Source organism: Pelodiscus sinensis, chromosome 22, assembly GCF_052426305.1.
Source record: "Pelodiscus sinensis isolate ZL-2025 chromosome 22, ASM5242630v1, whole genome shotgun sequence".
Taxonomy (NCBI): domain Eukaryota; kingdom Metazoa; phylum Chordata; order Testudines; family Trionychidae; genus Pelodiscus; species Pelodiscus sinensis.
The window spans coordinates 12,149,302-12,168,317 of NC_143073.1; the positions used below are offsets into that span (position 1 = coordinate 12,149,302).

At 54.3% G+C, this 19,016-nt stretch overlaps 1 protein-coding gene across 1 annotated transcript in view; it reads right to left on the reverse strand.

The window, feature by feature from the left end:
* The window catches only part of LOC142819525 (uncharacterized), a 38,343-nt gene that overhangs the window by 8,226 nt on the left and 11,101 nt on the right, over nucleotides 1-19,016 (reverse strand). The window contains exons 2-5 of the mRNA XM_075907342.2: nucleotides 15,624-15,714; nucleotides 15,057-15,245; nucleotides 1,835-2,026; nucleotides 1,278-1,379 (exon numbers count right to left, since the gene is read on the reverse strand). Of these exons, the coding sequence (XP_075763457.2) occupies nucleotides 1,278-1,379; nucleotides 1,835-2,026; nucleotides 15,057-15,245; nucleotides 15,624-15,651 (511 nt within the window). The 5' untranslated portion in view covers nucleotides 15,652-15,714. The remainder of the gene's footprint in view (nucleotides 1-1,277; nucleotides 1,380-1,834; nucleotides 2,027-15,056; nucleotides 15,246-15,623; nucleotides 15,715-19,016) is intronic.

The window sequence follows — 19,016 nt, forward strand, 5'->3', positions numbered from 1 at the left end:
GTGCTGGATGGGACCAGCTCCTGCAGCTGCTATGCAGAGGAGACTGCACTTTTACCCTCAGCAGCCAATTGCCTGGGTAAGCCACAGGAAGCCAGTGTTAGATGGGCAGGGGGCTGCTTTGCTCCTGGGGGGGAGGCACACAGGCAGGCGAGGGCTGAGGGGGAGGTGTGCAGCAGGTCCCACATGAGGGGCAAAGGCTGGAGCAGGATTTCAGCAGAGGAGAGTGGAGGCTGCAGACAGAAGGGTGTGCAGAGACCATGACAGGCTGGGGAGGAGCGTTTGGGGTCCAGGCAGAGGTCATGCTGAGGGAGAGGGCAGGCAGGAATGAGGCACAGATGGGAGAGGACAGGATGCCAGGGCCAGATGCAGCTCCCACCCAACACCAGGGAGGAATTCCCTGTGGCGAGATCTATGGGGCAGACAGCTCCCCCCAGGAGCCCTGTCACCTGGCTCACGGAGCAGCCACTGGCTCCAGGGCAGCCTGCCCAGACGGACAAAGAGGCCTTGCCCACGGACAGCCGTGGCCAGCACCATTCGTGCTGAGCTCCCAGTACCTCTGACCCCAGCCCAGGAGCCAATCAGACAAGTGCCTCCACCCTCCAGGAGACGCTGCGCCTTGAGCCCCTCAGGGCAGAGCTGCGGGCCCTGACAGGCAGCAGCGGGAGCGCCCCGGTTCCTGCCTAGTGGGCAGCGAGCTCCATACCTACCCAGCAGCGCCGGGGCCGAAAGCAGCGACTAAACGCTGCGTCTGGCATGGGACACCGAGCTCGGTCGCTCCGACACTCATGAGGTCTGTGGTCAGGGAAACGGCAGCGTCCCCTGTGAGCAGGGCTGAGCAAGTGCTCCCTGAGACGCAGGGCCAAGCTGCTGGGTACGAACCCACACGCTGCTGTGCCCAACGCCCCGACCTCAGGTCCAGGCCCGAGGGGGTGCAGAGCACGAAGAGCACCAGGAGGAGTCCCTTAGCCCCCAGGTCGCTCTCTGTCCCACCTGGGCCTCCCATGCTGAGCCCCCAGCCCACATTGCTTCCAGGCCCAAGCATGGCAGGCCACTGCCCCACCCCTGCAGGATGGTGCCGCCTCAGGGTCTGACAGGAGCCCAGTGAGCATGTGTCTGCTGCAGAGCGCCAGCAGGGAGCCAGCCATGCTCTGTAATTCCCCGAGCCTTCGCTCAGCCACCACCCTCTTCGAGAGACCCCCCAGTGCCCAGCCACACTCAGGGCCCTTCTCAGAGAGTTGGGCAGGACTGAAGGCAGAGACAGCCCTCTCCCCACTCACCTGCTTCCAGAGCCTCCCTCTCCACCTGGGCCACGTCGTAGGCTGGGTCCTCCCGGATGAGCTCGTCGTCCAGGTCACTGGGGTCACCCCAGCACCGCTGCCCTGCACGGAGAGCACACGCCTGGTCAAGGCAGGAGCTCAGAGTGACGCCTGGTCCCAGGGCAAGGGGCAACTCACCCTGCCAGAGCCACAGAGCAGGTAGAGGCAGGGGAGAGAACAAACCGCAGCCCTGGCGGGTCTCTGGGAAAAGGGCCCATTGCCAGAGCTTTCAATGCCTGGTTCCTCTCTTCAGTCCCGGCCTGGGTTCCACCTTTGCTCTGCCAGGCTCTGTGCGAGCAGGCAAGGCTGGGAGAGGGCCTAGAGCTGGGCAAAGAGCCATGGGGGTGTCTGCATAAAGCAGAGCTGTTCCCTGTGGTGCTAGAAACCGGCTCCTGGGAAGCAACTGCTTCAGGCACCATGGAAATCCAAACAGCACAGAGCCAGGATGGTCTGTCGGGAGCCAGCCTGCTGCAGCCGCAGGGGGTCGGTCAGGGCTCTTCCGGCCCACGGGCACCTACTCTCCAGCTGCACGGCAGAGGCCACGTCCTCCGACTCCTCGTCCTCGAGCCAGAGCTCCCACTGGCGGATCAGCGCGTTGATCTCTGCATCCAGCTGCCGGGCCTGCTCCTCTAAGCTGCTCGCGCCGCCCCGGAGCTCCAGAGCTGCGTGGGGAGATGAACCCTGGGCTGCGCGGGAGGCCTGGTGCAGAGCTGCAGGAAGGAGGGGGTTAGATGGAGATGGGCAGGGGTTGCTTTACTCAGCCTTATGGGGGTCTGCCTGCCTTTTACCTCCCCACTCCAGCCCCAGGCTCTGGGAGGAAGCGGACGTCAGGGATGCTGCTCCCCTCTGACCACTGGATTATTGGCTCTCCCCATGTAGTAAGGGGGGGTAGGGAGTGTCAGTGGGGGAGGGGGGTTTCCTCATGCATAGCCTGGGCCCACCTCAACTCCACTGAAAGGGTGAGAGGTGCACAAGGCCTTGTCCAGCCACCCGTGCTGGGGAGGACAAATCCCAGCTAGGAGAGCGGGGAGAGGAGGCTTGTTGGGAGCTTCATGACTGTCTCTCTCGGGAGCAGCTATTTCAAGGCCGCTGCCCCATGCCCCAGAGCGTGAGGCCACGTCTGATGACGCAGAGGAAAAGCAAAGGCTGAGCTGCCATGACAAGGCCCGGCAAAGCAGCAGCTTTCAGGGTAGAGAGCTGGGAAAATTCCCTTCCTTAAGGAAACACAACTAGCGCGTTTAGACGGGGCACGCCGGGGTTTGCAGCGGCCCTGCTCACTCATCCCATCCCGTCCCGTCCCCCACGCCCGCCAGCACCGCGTCACATAGGGCCACTCAGGAAGTCTCCGTTCCCAGGTCTGGCAAGGTAAGGTGGTTCTTACAGCCTGCCTCTGCCCAGGGCTAGCAAGAGAACAGCTCCCTGCCTGCATGACTTGCGGTAGCACAAGGGAGGTGCACCGCCCCTTAGTGCCCCAGCCACCATTTCATTTGCTAACTGGGGTGCCTCCTTATGCCCCCTCCCTACGCAGGCACCAGGCACCTGTGGCTCCCCGCTGTTTGTTACATTGCAACTGGTTTCCCTCTGGCATTCAACTGGATGGTTTAACAAAACCCTCCACGTCTCCTTAATCCATCAGCGCTGAGAGCTCTTCCCCCTCCAGGGCCACCCCAGAGGTGGTCAGCCTCCCTGGAGCGGGAGGCCGGAAAGTCACTCGAAGAACAGCAAAAGCAGTGTGGTCGGATGGGTCAGGGACCCACAGACTGCTCAGCCCTCTGTCCTGTCCAGTCAGGTGGGAGGAACACCAGGGCCAGTCTGACTACAGGGACGCGGAGTCCTAAGCACAGCTTGCAGAGTCAAAGGCCAGGAGGGTACATGAGATTCACCTAGTCTGATGTCCTGCATCACCCCCCCCTCCCCCCAAGTCAACTGTTCCAGTGATTAGCCATCTGCCCCTTACTTCTAGTCCGGATTTAGCGAGCTGCAGCTTATTTGGCCTTTGGCTGCTACGTTAAAGAACCTCCCCTCCTCCCCCCGAGCAGCACTCTGTTCCCCACTTCCAGTTCTGGGGAGCCACGATCCAGCCTCCTCTTGGCTTTCTCTTTGATAAATTAAATGGATCCAGTTTCTTTTGTCTCCCAGGCAGGTTGTAGCACTTTCCTGAACCCCCTTTCATCTCTTCGCAATCTTGTGACACCCGAACTAAACTAGAGATGCAAAATCCCATTTAATTGGTTACCTGGTTAAACTTTGTTTAACCAGTTAACTGACTTGGGGGAGAGGGGGCTGCAGCCCCCACCCTGCCCCCCACTGGCAGGGAGCCCGGCAGGGAGCAGCCCCTGTCCATGGTGGGCCCCGCAGGGCTAGAGGCGAGTGGGGAGCTGCTCCAGCCCCGACAAGTTAACTAGCAATGGTTAGCCGATAAGGGTGAGGCTTACCGGTTAACCATTCACGTCCCTAAACTAAACCCAGCAACCAGTAATGGCCTTGCTAACGTACAGAGACAATAGCATCTCCCACACATCCCCGAGGGCTGTTTTCCCTCTGATCTAGAGCATGGGCCTGGGAGCACCTGTTCGGTTGGATCTTACGACCCCTCAGTTTTTCCTAGCATCCATCTTTCAGCACACAGCTCCCCATTTCATACATGGGACCCACACTCTGCCGGGCCTTGCTTGTGGCCGTGTCAAAACACAAGCCCCTTGCCCCCTCACCAATGGGCCCAGATTGCTCTGTGTAACTGACTCGTCATTAGCCTGGTGGCATTCACACATTCTGCAGCTAAGATGTTAGGCTTTCTTGCAGATGCTTGTTCAAGATACTGAACAGCTTTGGCCCCAGGCCAATCCCTCTGTTTAAAATGCATGACATTGTCACGCGGTTCAAAAATCAACAGAGCCTTGATCTTGGCTGAGGCCTCTGGGCCCAGTGGAATACCCTGAATAAACTTCCAAGTTCCCAGGCCATTTCTCTTCCAGCACCACTCGAAAGACGGATTTTGCTCCCTGACTTCAATGAAATCAGGATCGAGCCCTTAAATCCCTAACTGCAAGACAGTTTAATCCCCTTTGAGCCAAAAGTGCCTGACCTTTCACAGCCGAAGGGCTCTGGGTGGATAAAGGTTTATGAGAATTAACTAGATGCACGTCCCTACGGTGATGAAACTTGGCCGGGAGCTGACACTGAACATGTGAAACAGCCTGCCCCACGACACCGATCCTGGGATGCAGAAGGCTGGCTGTGCGGATACCAATCTCAGGCTGACAAGACCTTCCCCTGAACGGAACCAGGAAAAATTCTGCTCTGCTACCGCCCAGAGGCACAGACAATGACGTTACTTGAGGGCCGTTATTTTCAGAAGTGGCGCAGAAGGAAGGTGGGCATGGCATGGGATTGCCACTCTTACTTTCTGAGCTGCTGCTGCCGCCAGGGTGCTGCCCTCAGAGCTGGGCTCCTGGCCAGCAGCTGCTGCTGTCTGGCTCTGAAGGAAACACAGAAGTAGGGGTGGCAAGGCTGTGACCCCACCCCATGCAGTTCCTTTTGGATCAGGACCCCCAATTTGAGAAAGGCTGGTCTCCCCCATGAAACCTGTACAGGAGAGGGTAAAAAGCACACCAACCCCACCCCCAACCACACACAGATTGCACACAATTTTCATGTCTGCAAATCTGATAGGGCCGGAGTCACATGCAAGCCAAGGCCTAAGAAATGGGACTGAGGACCCCTCTGTATGCCAGAAAAAAGCAGAGCCTTCCCAACCCCTCTCCCCCACCCCCACACAGAACAGTGGGGTAAGGGGTAGCATCTACACAGGGGTAGCATCTACCCCCACACAGAACAGTGGGGTAAGGGGTAGCTGGGTGCTAGATGGGACTTGGCCCTACACATCCAGTAGCCTAGATCCCAGCACTGAGGCTCAGCCCCATCTCTATTTGGGCTCAGATGGTGATGGGGTGGAGGCCTGGTCCCCTCTGCCAGCCCATGTCTAGATTATTCCCTCCATGGCTCCTTATGCAGAGACGAGGTCTCCCCCCCTCCCCCAACACCGCAGACCCTCTGGATGGCCAGCACAAAGGGTGGATGGGGCTGGACTGAGCAAGCCCCACTGACGTATCTTCCCAGGGCCGGAGCTGCCATGTGAGGGCCACGGCTGGGGACCTGTCCCCTGCTGGAGGAGCCCAGCAAGCAACGTCCCTGGCTGAGCCAGAGACAAGTCCGGTTCTGTGTGAGACACAAGACACGTTGGGGGCAGGGCCCAGCGTGGGGGAGAAGGAGAAAGGGCGTCTCCCCTCCCCAGCACCTTTCATCTCAGGCCTTGTCACGATGAGGACACAGCAGGAGTGAGCTAATACGTCACCAAACACCTTCCACATCGTGGTCTGGCCACGACCACTGATCCAGCCTCAGCCCCAGGAAGGCAGGGGGAGGTCACCACCTGTCCCTCATCCTTGGACACGCCTGACAAACTGAGGCACCGAGAGGGGCAGCGACTCACCCATGGCCACCCAGAGAGCCAGTGGCCAAGCTACAAATAGAACCCAGGAGTCCTGGCTCCCACATGCCTGCCCCAATCACAGCCCTGTAGGTGCAAACTGCCCCCACTTCAGGTCCGAGCCTATTTTCCCAGCAACCCTTCCTCACTCTGCCCCCTTCAGGGTGTTTACACAGGTGTATCCATCTCTCCAGCTCCACTCAGGGAGTTCACAGGTCTTTGGCATGGGTGCCACACGCCCGCTGCAGAACCAAATTTTTTAATGCTGCAGCAAATAGCAAGGATGCCTCTGCCCGGCTCCAGGGAGCTCTCTCTCTAGAGCAGGGCTACTCAACTTCGGAAGCCCGGGGGCCACAATGATACTCACAGCACATGCCGAGGGCTGCAACTTAAATGTGGTTGCATATACATGCAAATATATGCAAATAGTTTCTTCCACACTGACAGGCATGAATACAAAGACAACACGCAGGCCCCATTTAAGTCAGTTCTGCTGATGTTAATAAAACGCAGTATTTACCCCATTTCCACCCACATGACGGCACTTTTAATGAGCAATAGCAGTCCAGGAATTTAACTACTGAAACACATCTCAACCAAACCGCACAGTAAACCCCAACTGCACCGTGGGCCACAAACATACAGGCTGCGGGACGCATAGGGCCCATGGGCCACGTGTTGAGTACCCTGCTCTAAAGCACCTTCCCCAGGACGTTCCCCCCAAAGCATCTTTTCTCCACGCACGGTCCCAAACACCCCCTCACCCAACCCGATTCCCCGGCTGCCAGGCCAGCTGCCCCCTCCCAGGCCTTTCAAATCCTCCCATACCCCTGGGGAAGATCATAAACCTGGGGCAGAGGGGAAGGAGGCAGTCTGCACAGAAGCCACCAGAGATTCCACTCAGGAAGAGAAGCGTGACTAAGGTCTGAACTCCCCCCTGGACCGCCACCTCTCTCCCAACAGGATCTGCATTTCTGGCCAACAGCTGCTGAAAGACATGGGACCTGCTTAGCCGTGCTTACTAGCATCTCTCTGCCCACCCCTTCCCTCCCCAGACCAGAGCCTTGGTGGTAGGGCTGCGATTCAGTGTCCGTATGCTGCCCTGCTCCCCAATAGCCTGCAGGGATCTCATCCGCTCCTGTTACGCAGGGTCAAGCCAGTTTGGGGCTTAGACAAGCAAGTGAGGCCCGCCCTGTGCTTCACATGGGCAAGGGCCCCACCTAAAGCATGGTGCGGAGGGGAGACCTTGGCACGTCCTCTTAAGTTGGAATGCCGGACTGAGGGCAGCACCCACTGTGACCTGCAATAAGGATGAGGGGTGCAGTCCCAGCATGGTTATGGCTCCTCTATGGACCAGGCCTTCATAGGGCTTCTGGCACCCATGTGCAGGCACAACAGCTGGAGGAGGTGCGGTGTTTCTGGAGGTGCTGTCCAGACATCAGAGCTACTTCCTAGGCACTTGCGCGCATTGAAGAGCTGGGGGTACTTTTCACAAGAGTCAGGGTTCCATGAAGGCAACAGGGATGCACTATGCTAGGACTCCCATGGAATCATAGAGCACTAGAACTGGAAGGGACCTCGAGAAGTCAGCAGGTCCAGTCCCCTACCTCATGGCAGGGCCAAATACCATCTAGATCATCCCTGACAGATGCCTGTCTAACCTGATCTTAAATATTTCAAATAATGGAGATTCCACAACCCCCTTGGGCAATTTATACCAGCGCTGAACCACCCAAGGTGCTAAATCAATGGGGACAGAATCCAAAAATTCTCAGGGAAAGCCCAGTTCTTACACCAGAATCTACAAAGCCACAGGAAAAAGCAGAGCAAACGTAGCAGACAGCATGGGGAGGCAGAGTCAACAGCTCAGCCTCCTGGAGCTATTAAGCTCCTACAGCCCAGCAGCTAGCCCTGTACTAAACTCGCTGGCTCAGATTCTTGGGCCACACTCACACAGTTGTGTTGTTTGGATTTCAACTCTCCTCCCCTTCCTGCGCAGGGTTTGCAGCCAAACGTAGATAAGGACTTGGGTTCTATTCCCAGATGTGCCACAGACGGTCACGAGCCCCCAAGCATTCCCCCTCCTCCCCGCCCCATCTGCTCCGCTCCACCTGAGTCTCGCCTTCAAGTGTGAGCAACTCGGGGTAGGGGCTGCTCTCGTGTGCTAAGTACACACAGCACCAGCAGAATGCGGCCGGATCTCCGGTGGGGTCTCTGAGCTCTCCCATTCTACAAATAAGCCATAAACACTGAGCCTTTGGACTGCTGCATGGGAGCCAGCAAGCAGACACTAACTGCTGACACAGAGAAAAGTGCAACAAAGCACTTGAACAGCAGGATCAGCAATGGGTCAGTCCTGCAATACCCCCACCTCTTTGGGCAGCCTTAGGGTTCACTGGTATACAAAGAAGGGTTTTTAGGGGAGCCCATCCCCATGCACTGGGGCTCCTGCAGGAGGGGAAGAGGTTAAGGGTCACTTCTAACAGGAGGGATTCTCCTACCAGCGGGAGCAGGCAGCTGTCCTGCTTTGCCCAGCAGAGGGGAAGGTAGCCTGAGCGCTGGGTTTGGTGACAGGCTCTTGCCGCATGCTCACAGGCAGTGGCGGGATTGGGGGCGGGGAGTCCTGTGGGAAACAAACGGCAGCAGCTTGACCCCCCACACCAGCTCGTGGGGCACAACAGAGAATTTCACAACCACTGGCACAGACTGAAAATGGATCAGGAGCAGAGTCCCTATGGAACAGAGACAGCATTCCATCCTCCTGGCCACTGCAGGCCTCAGCCCCCACTGCACCCAGGGCTGTGACAGCTGCCACCACAAACCAGGGGGCGTGACCCTCCTCGGGTCACCACCTCAGCCAAGATAGAGCAGCCCAGTGTGAAAGCCGTCACCAGTGCAAGAAACAGATGGATTCCTCATTGCCCTTGGGGCCAGGCTGGCCTTGGGATCTGCAAATTACCCTCTCGTGAGTGCACGGCTGTTAATACAATCAAGCTGCTTCCCAGCACAAGTCACCATTTGCTCAGGGTGGGACCAGCAATGAATTAACGAGCTCTTAGGAGAGAGGGCTCTCTCTGGCCTGTTTGCGCGCAGTGCCTGGGACAAGGCGGTGCTGGCCCCCAGCTGGGTTCTTAGGCACAAAGCAAAGGGCAGCAGCTGCTGGCCACAATTCCTGAGTGTCTCCTTTCGGACTGCTCTGTGCCAAGCTAGTTCAGACCCACCATACCGAGCCCTCACTACTAGACGCAAATGTGTATCCACAGCGAGTCTGCCTTCGGCAACAATTATCAGCAGATACCTGGGGCTGGGCTGAGGCTTCAAAGCATTCTCCCCGCAGGAGCTCGGCTGGGGAGAGCCATGTGTGCAGCCTGTGTGGAGTCACAGACCCTCCACCTGCCCTTGGCCGGAAGGGGAGCCCAGCACGGAGGGTCACAGCTGGAGGCTGCTTTCAGCCTCTCTCCTCCATAGAGGCTTCACTGAAGCTCCCTGGCTGGGCTCCATCCCCTCCCCTCCCAGCCTATCCACAGCTGCCAATGCAGCTCTCCTAGACCCAGAGCTGCACCCCAGCATGATAGAGGGTCTTCCACAGCTCACAATTGCCCTGAGTAGGGAGCCTGAGCAGCCCTCTGCCTGTGTCCCTGCTGCCCCAACACAGATCACAGAGATCTGCCATGTTGGTCTTCCCTGGGCAGCCACAAACAAGACTGAAAGAAAACCCGCCAGGTTTCCTCGCTGGCCGTAGTGCAATCGCCGAGATTCAGTGCAGAAGGAACGAGGGCCCAGGCAACAAACCAGTCTTGTATAAAACAGCATCCTGACTTTGCTCACTACATCTGTGAGCACCAGAGCAAAGACTGAAGTCCAACCAGAAGTGAATACACCAACCACCACAAACGTCTTACGCAGTGCCAGAGAGCTCTGCATTATTAGCATGCAAATATGCACAGAAAGCCATCAACCAAATGGTCATAAGGACACGGATGGAATAAAGAGGCAAAACTGTTGAGCAGGCTGGCAAGTCACAAAATACATTTCCTATCAGGGAATTCTAAAGTATCAGGGAAACCGAGATAAGCCAACAGTCTGGTAAGATAACCCTGAACTTTATTTGCCTCACAAGGCTTCCTTTTTAAACACAGTCAAATGTCTCTCCATTGCCACCGAACTAAAAGTGGAAGCTCCTCGGGCCACAAGCCCACAGCCTTTCCTAATACACAATCTGGTTTAAGACAGTCCCAGAGTTTTCCTTCCAGACATAAGAATGTTACTTAGTAAACTGTTCCCATTAGCAGGTCACAGAGAGTTAGGCTGCCAACCACAACGGACTTACACTTGCGAAATCTGGTACTTTGCCAGAGGGCAACCAACACTATTCAGATCTTGGGGACATGAAATATTTGTTAAGTTGCCTTTTCTCCTAGAAATAAGTTTTCCTGTGTAATTATAATGTAGCACTATCAAAGAGCCAACCTCTTCCTCTCCTTGAGGGCTGAAATTGGGCACTTCCATCTTTAATCGATATGTCTGAATGGCTCATCCGCTTTCCTGCAATAGTTGGTTAGCCAATAGCACAAGAGTGCATTGGCCTCCTGCCCCACATAAGAGCGATTTCTGGCTGCATCATGGCAGGAGCGGGGAGGCAGTTGTTATTAAAAGGGAAGTAGGTTGCCACTTAAGGTTTGTGTATCTCACATTTGTTTGTTTGGCTACTCTCTCTCAGAAAGAGGTGTATGTGCAATCTGTTTCTCTGACAGAGGCCCCGTATGCTAGAGTACAGGGAGTAGGGCACCTGGGCTGCCACACAGCTCTGATCCACTCATCTCCCCCTTTCTTATGTACTTCCTCAAATTATAACCTCTCCCTTTAAAGCTGTGCCTTTTCCTTTCTCCCCAGAAAATTCTGCAGGGGGCTTTCAGTCACGCAAACACCCCTGTTTTAAGTAACTGCCCAGGCTCTCACCTCCTGTCTTGTATTATTTGACTCTGTAAAGCATCTACGGCTAAGGTAGGTATGGTATAAAAAAAATGAAAAATAATTCTTTAGGGCCCTTAAATGCTACACAAAAACAGGCATTGCTAGTGTGTTATTTAAGGCAGCAATTTTTCAACCCACAGCCTAATCAGCACACAGCTGTGGACCCTGTGGCAACCTCTGGGTCAGTGTTTTTCAATCTTTTTTTATACAGTACCCCTTTACAAAAAAATTTAAGTACCCCCAGTACCTACAGTTTTCAGACACACAAAATTTTTTTCTACCATTGCAACATATTTGTCTAAGCAACTTAATCATAGCTGGGCAGGCAATGAAATTTTTGGGTGTAAAAAGTACAAAAATAATAAGGTGCTGTAAAACATAAAACAAAAATTCAGTTTTCTCCAAATTTCAATTATGTTGACATACCCCCCAGACTTCTCGAGTACCCTGAGGGTACTCATACCACTGGTTGAGAAACACTGCTCTGGGCCATACAGATACCACATATATGGGCTGCACCCACATAATATAATATACAGGTTACGGCTACGCTGCTGGGTTTTTTTCGAAAGAAGATATGCAAATCGTGCTGACATTTGCATATCTTCTTCTAATTCTTTTTGTGGATGAGGTTTTTCCAATATTTGGCCCTGTTTAGATGGGGCCAAATGTCGGAAAAAAAACCCTCTTTCACAAGACCCGATTTGCATATCTTCTTCCAAAAACTCCCCGGCTGTGTAGCCGTAGCCACAGAGAGCTGCACAAGCAACCCTCAATGGTAAATAGGATAAGGTGTTTTAAGGTGTGTTATAGGCACATCTTTCTGCTGGAAAATAATTATTTAGTTTACTTAATTTACTGTTCTTGGCATCTCTTTAAGCTGTAATGGATAGATCCAAACTAAAAATATGCGTACCTGGTTTTATTTGTGGCAGCACAGCTTTTAAACATTTTCTTTCAATTCTCATTTTATTTCATTTTAATCCTGCGATTAAAAATTATTTTGCTGCAAAGGGAAGTTGTTTTAATGAAGAGGGTGGGTTATGCTCCTTTAGACAGCAACCATCTTTATCTGCCTCCTTCACGTAATCATGAAACTATAGATCATCTTTTTTTATGCTTTTATTTTATCTGTAAAAGCTGGGGAGATTATACTGCCCCCCCAAAAAATATTCATTTCACAAATATATTATATGGGGTTTTTAAATGTTAATCCTGTGATTAACAATTCTTTTGTTGCAAACATTGTTATTTTAGAAGAGATAGTGGCTTGAGGGGTAGGTTTCTTCAGATATGCTGTGTCGCTCCTTCACTGAAGTTGCTCAGTTATTAAGGGCTTGTCTACACTGGCAAGTTACTGCATCTTAACTTTCTGGCTCAGGGGTGTGGAAAAAACACACACATCCCACCCCGAGCAGCAATTTTCAGCGCTGTAAGCACTGCAAGCTGCCATTGGTGACTGCCTTGTGGAGGTGGTTTAGCTAGTGCCTGGGAGAGCTTTAAACTTGGACGTGTAAACAAAGCCCTAAATAGAAGGAAAAACGTGGCTGAATAAAGGCTTTGCTTCTCCACACTGTACAAACGCTATGTCCGTATAAACTGTCACTCTCACTTCAACAGACTGCCACAAAATACCACTAAGGTAAGGCTTTTAGTTATTTTACTTTTATAAGTTTGAGAGAGAGCATTACAAAGCTGCTTCACTTACATTTGTCAACTAGCAGAGATGTACCTGGCATCGCTCGGATCCTTATCACCCCCTTGTTTTGGGGGGAGGGGAGAAGATACAAGAGTCAGGGCATAGTATGGAAGGTGCAGAAGTCAGGACGGGGTGGGGGAGACGGGGCATGCAGGGCAGGAAGTGGGGGTGCAGGAATCAGAGTAGAGGTTAGAATCATAGAACCATAGAGCTGGAAGAGACCTCAGAAGGTCATCAAGTCCAGCCCCCTGCCCTAGGCAGGACCAATCCCAACTAAATCAACCCAACCAGGGCTTTGTCAAGCTGAGACTTAAAAAGCTCTGTGGAGATGGAGGCTGCACTACCTGCCCCCTTGCCCGGTGTTAGAGAAGAAGGTGGGCAGTACCTGTGGCTCTCCCTGTGGCAGAGCCCGGGGGGGGGGCGAGAGGAAACAGTGGCGTGGCCACCCCCTGTGGTCACTCTGCAGTATAACTATCCCTTCTAACAGCCCCCTCTTTTTCCGTGTCATGGGAAAAACATCTGATTCCAGGCACATCCCATTTTCCTGTCAAAACCAAACCCTGACCTTGGTTTATTTTAGGAGAAGAGGAAGCTGCATCCCAAATTTGATGGTCCTAGTTCTTACTGTTTAGGAGGAATTCTTGAACAAACAGACTCACAGATGGACGGACAGACGCACATTTCGTGTGTGTGTGTGTGTGTGTGTGTGTGTGTGTGTGTTCTGTTTTCTCACACTACCTTTAAAAGTGCATGTGACCGCTACAAAGCACATCTGCAGTTGCTTTCAAACACTGAGCAGTTCATTTAGGAAAAACTTTAAGAGCAAGCTACAGCTATTTTGGTTTTTTTAAACCAAGATGGAGGATTTCTACAAAATATCCCTAAGACAAAAACTTGAAACACAGAGAGAGGGGGCTACAAAGCTTTATACCAAGGCTCTGTTTTTTCACGTTAATTTAAAAGATTATTTGTTAAAATGTTACTTGGCGTGATTACGTTTAAGGAAGTTTAAGCTTTTTAGAAAGTTAGGAAGAAATCGCAATCATCATCTTGGGCGAAAAGCACGCTCAGTTATTTTACATTAGCTCTGAGAATGCACCAGGATTCCTGAACTGGCTCAAGCTGTCTGGCAGGACTTTCTGCTGCTGGCTGTAAAAATCACCCCAAACCCGCGTGTTAAGTTTGAAGACAAGGAGCTAAAAGGGTAAAGGGCAAGAAGAGAGCCAGGACCGTTCTCTGACTGCCACAGGCTCCATCCCACTGCTTAAGAAACCATCCCCAGTAACCCCTGCAGCAGAATCCTCGCTTGGAGGGCTTTGATCCGCTGATGAGTGGTAGAGGGGGAAGTCCTGGTTTGCATTTCCTCTCCTGGCCATGCCCTGCTTTATCTTTATGGCTAAGGGCTCGCCTGCTGGGAGGAAGAGATAAGAAATCAGGACCAGTTAAGAGACTGATGAAGCCCGGAAGTCTGTCAAAACAGATGAGAGGGGAAGGAAACAGAATGGGGAGAGGAGAATGCCTTGTCTACACAGGCAAGTTTTGTTGCACAAAAACCCTTTAGGGCGTCAAAACCCGGAGAGCATTCACACTGCGATGCAACAAAAAAATCGGGTCCCGTAACTGCTCCTCCTTCACCTGGAAAACTCCCTCACGAAACTCCCTGTTCGTATCTCAGCCTCCCTCGCCTGTCCCGCCGGAGGGAGCGCTGAGCTGTGGGACAGAGAGGGTGGCCCCAGTGAGGGGGAGGGGGAGCTCTCCAGGGCTCAGTGCTGCCCACAGCCATGCACACCACATGTTCTGAACCATGCATACCTGGCTGCCCTGCTGTCTGCTCAGGTTGGGTCCCATATCCCCCCTAGTGATAGAAGGGCTGAGTGAGCACGTCAGCCAGGGGGTGGCAACTCCTGCTCCTCCTCGCCATGCCATGGGGCCACTCCTGTACCCGGAGTGTACCACGTGTCCCCATGCAGCAGGGCAAAGCGTGCAGGAAGCGCAGGGACAGGGCTGACACTGAGCCAGCCAGGCTGGGAGGTGGCAGCTGAGCATGGCACAGGCACAGCGGGGCACGGCCGCAGCACAGGGATGGCTCTGCAGGGATTGACAGTGCACACCGCGAGAAAATTCTCGGGGGGGCGAGGGAGCCTCTACCAGGGCTCATTCCAGCAGCTCTGCAATGAGGCCTGGGACCCACTCTGCATGATCCCGCAGGCACCGGTGACGCGTGGGTGGTGCACCCCCAAGGCAGGATGGCCGGCAGCAGGAGTCCACGCTATGTGGCCCTACCACTACCCACCAGCCGTGGGGAAGCGCAGGCCAGGGGGCTCCAGACTGCATGGCGCTGCTCCCTGGCTGCACTGCTCCGGGGAGTGCTGGGAAGAGGTGCGGAAGTGTGAAGGGGTGGGGCAATGGGCGGAGCAAGGGATGTCACCAGTCGCTGCTGCCCACATGCTGGGCAGCTGTTTCCCCTGCGGCAAAGGTGGCTCAGACCCCTTGTCACCCACTCCTGGGCTGGGAGTCCCACACTGGACGGTGCGAGCTCAACGGTCACCATGCACCAGGTGAGGTTTTTTTATCTTACCATTGGAGTGAGCTGGTGGGGGGGGTCCGGCCCTCGGCACCTCGCCTGGGGGAGAGGCTGGTTGTGGCAGACACGCCCGTCTCTTGCCAAAGGCTTTGCGCGGGGCCTGCCTGAGGTCAGGACTGGGGAAGCCAATTCCTTTCACCAGGGAGTTCAGCTTTGCCAGGAAGGAGCCGGGGGCAAACTGGCCTGTGGGCAGAGAGGCAAGGTGGATCATGGTGCTGTGAGAGGTCACGCCCCCGCTGGCTTCTCTTCCGATAGTGGCACAGAGGACTGTCCCCTCCACTCCCCCCCCCCGCCCCTGCAACTGCAACTCCTCCCTCAGTCGCTCCAGAATCCAATCCAACAGATTGCTGGAGAAGGCAGCATGGCCCGGACTTGAGGGGGACCCGCTGCCCCAGTTGGAAAACAGCGTAGGAGAAACTGAGGCAGGGAGCGGGGAATGACTTGTCACGCAGAAGGTCTGGGCAGAGTCAGTCCTAGAACTCACATGCCCACCTCCCCTGCTCCCTCAGGCAAGACGCGCTGCTCTTCCCTGCGCTGTGCTCAAAGGACAAAGGGCATTACCGTTCTCTGGCAGGCTGGCAGCCTCCATGGTCTTGTCTCAGCCCCTCCGCGGGTGAGTGAAAGGTTGATTTCTGAGCACGGACCTCAAAAGCTGTAAGAACAAAATGTTACTCTGAGGGGGGGGGCTGCATCCAGCAATGGGCAATACCAGAACCGTCCTTAAGAGGGGTATGGCGCAGCTCCCCCTACCCCAGGCCCCCCCCAGACCCATCTCTTCCCACCCTCCTTCACCCCCATTGCACACCCCAACTCCACAGCCCTCTCCCCCAAGCTGTGTAAGCCAGGGGATTACATGCAGGGGCCTAGTGAAGCAGAGCAGAGCAAACTGGGATATGGGCATGGAGCCGAACAGGCTCCCACCTCTGTGTTGAACGCGGGGGGCTGACCCATGGCATTACTCAGGCAATGCTGCCAGTTAGCTGGGGCCAGGAGCGACTGTTGCAATGTCCTTGCGCGTCTCTGACTCCATCGATGATGACCAGATGGCTGCTTGCGTGTGTGCTCAGTGCTGTGTGCTAGTGCATTTAGTCTCCACAGCAGACTCCAAGAGATCCCCCAAAGACCACAAACCAGATAAGGATGGAAGGTGCCAGGCTAGGTTTATTGTTAAGTGAAGTACATTAATAATTGTCAATAGACTCTACTGAACCACTATGCTTTTGTACCCCGTAACAATGGAAAGGCTCAACACAATGAAACACTTCCATTGCCCTCAATGGCCATTCAAAGACTGTACCCCAAGATACCACCTTATATGCAGGTACAAACACATCACTATTGATGTGTGAGGTTGCCATCCTCTGATGTTGCCAGGTTACCACCAATCACCTTGTGCCTTGTGATCTGATTAGACCATCTTCATCCATCAACCTCAACCAAAGTTAGTATCCGTGGGGAGGAAATGTCCATCAAGCTCTTTATCTTAGACCCTTTTCCTGACCATGAGTTGGTATCCATGGGGGGTGGGTACCACTGTCTTTTTCAATGAGCTGTGTGTTTACAATTCATGATCAGTCTCAATTATCAGTTAGTCTCAGCCCTGGACCTATTATCAATTCGTTTTAGACCTGTTCATGCCAAGGTCTGTGAGCAAGGGTCTGCTTTGCTTTACGTTCGCCATGTTTTGTTCATTGCCAGCTAGGCCTCAGATTTCAGACCTGTGCTGCATGGGCTTATGTTTTAGGCCTTCATCTTACTACAACCCACACCTGGCCCCCAGGTAATCCCCCAGGCCGCCCTGGGACCCGTCCACAGGATAGTTGAAGAGGCTGCTGCAGGGCCCCCAAAGCGCAAGGACTTGGGCAGCTGCCCCAAATGCTCCTATGCAGGGGATGGCTCTGGGCCATGCACCCAGCTCCAGAACGCAGAGCTACTATGGAGCGCGGCTGAGGCTTCCAATGGGCGCAAGAGCCCTTTGCCTCCAGGTACTATTGTATTCTCAAGGCTGCTGCAGTTTTTCTTCCGTTAGCCCCTGTGCCATGCAGCCAGCCCCCCCCCCCCCCAGGCCTGTGCATTGTCCGGGCCCCGCCCTGGAGGTCTCTCCTGGGGGTAGATGGAGGCAGTGGGGTGCCAGGGAGCTCCCTGTAGGGCAGACTGAGCTCACACCGCACTGTTCTCAGATGTGAAGGCCAGACGGGACCCATCAGCATGTAGGCTGGTCTCCTGTACAAGGCAGGCCAGAGCTCCACTAGGGATTCCTGCCTGTGGCCCGCAGCCCCAGGCTGGGCTATACCAAGAGACATCCAGTCAGGTTTTAAAGGCTCCATCACGTCACACCCCTCAGCCAGCTGATCCCAGGGTTAGAGTTTGGGTTTAGATCCTGATGCACTTTGCAAAGCTGAGTGAGGATCATTAGTCCCCATTTTGCAGGCCGGGAAGCGAAGGTAGCCAGCGGTGACTTGCCTCTGTGAGGAGCAGCTTCAACCCAGGGCACCCACAGGAGAGGAGGGAAAGCTACTGCTGCCTGCTCCATGGCACCAGCCACAGCTGCCCCACACAGTCTGGCTCCAGCTTCCCATCTCCCACCTGCCCGGGAAGGGAGGAAGGGGGCAGTGTGTGTTTGGGAGGGGTAGAGCTGCCCAAGCAAACTGTGCTCTTGTGCTGCAGTATGAGGTGCGTGTGTGTGTGTGCACATGTCATACAATGCGCTCCATCTCCTCAACTCTGCCCATGGGCTCAGGGTTTCTGCCCCACATGGAGCATCAGGGATTGCGGCTTCAGTCCTGCTGAGAGGGTGCAGGGGCTGCTGGGAAAATCAGGGCTTCAGCCCCATGTTGGGGTACGTGCCAGGATCAGGCTCTGGGTTTCTGCTGCCGCGACCTGCAGATCCATTGAAAGGGCTTGTGGGCCCCCCCCAGTTGAGAACTGCCACTTTAGGCCACCTTTGTGCTTCCTTGCTCTGGGATGAATCAGTGGCCCACCCTACTCCTAGCAGTGGCGAGAATAATTGCTGCATCCGGGTACGCGCCAGCCATGCCCTGATCCACCTGCTCACACAGCTGGGTCAGCACGTTCACCCTGTGAGCAGCACGCAAAAGTTCATGGAATGATCCAAGAACCTACAACAGGGGTGGGCAATAATTTTTAAAAGGGGGCCACTTAGGTCATGGCTTAAACAGAGATGAATAACCTTTGGCGTTACTTACCATGGGGAATAGGGGATTCTGCAAGTCTGGCAATTTTTCAATCGAGACTGGATGTTTTTCTAGAAAATCTGCTCGATGTCAAACTGGAATGAATTTCTGAGAAGACCTACAGCCTGTATTATACAGGAAGCCAGACTAGACAATCTTCACACAACACAGAGTCAACCCGTGGAACTCTTTGCCAGAGGATGTTGTGAAGACCAAGATTATAAGAGAAATAGGTAAATTCATGGAGGACCAGTCCGTCAATGTCTATTAGTCAGGATGGTGCCCATTGTCTTTGCCAGAAACTGGGCATGGGCGATAGGGGATGGATCACTTGATTGCCTGTTCTGTTCATTCTGGGACACCTGGTATGGCCACTGTTGGAAAACAGGACACTGGGCTAGATGGACCCTGTCAGCTCTTAATCCATTTAAAAGGCTAAAGTGCAGCAGGAGGGATCTAGCATGAGCCAGGAATTAGTTGTCCTGGCTTATGCTGGGTCCGCCGTTGCGCTTTAGCCTTTTAAATGGATTAAGAGCCTGTCAGCTCTTAATACATTTAAAAAGCACAGGCGCATCTGGGACTACGTGTGAGCCAGGAATCAGTTGATTTCTGGCTCGTGCCCGGTCCCCGCTACTGCCCTGCCTCCGCTGCCATCCATCAGAGATGATGCTGGGGGGAACCAGCTTTTAAGCCGGCTCCTTCCCCCCAACCCTTGCTACCTCTCATAGAGGCAGCAAGGCAAGGGTGAGCGACTAGTCCC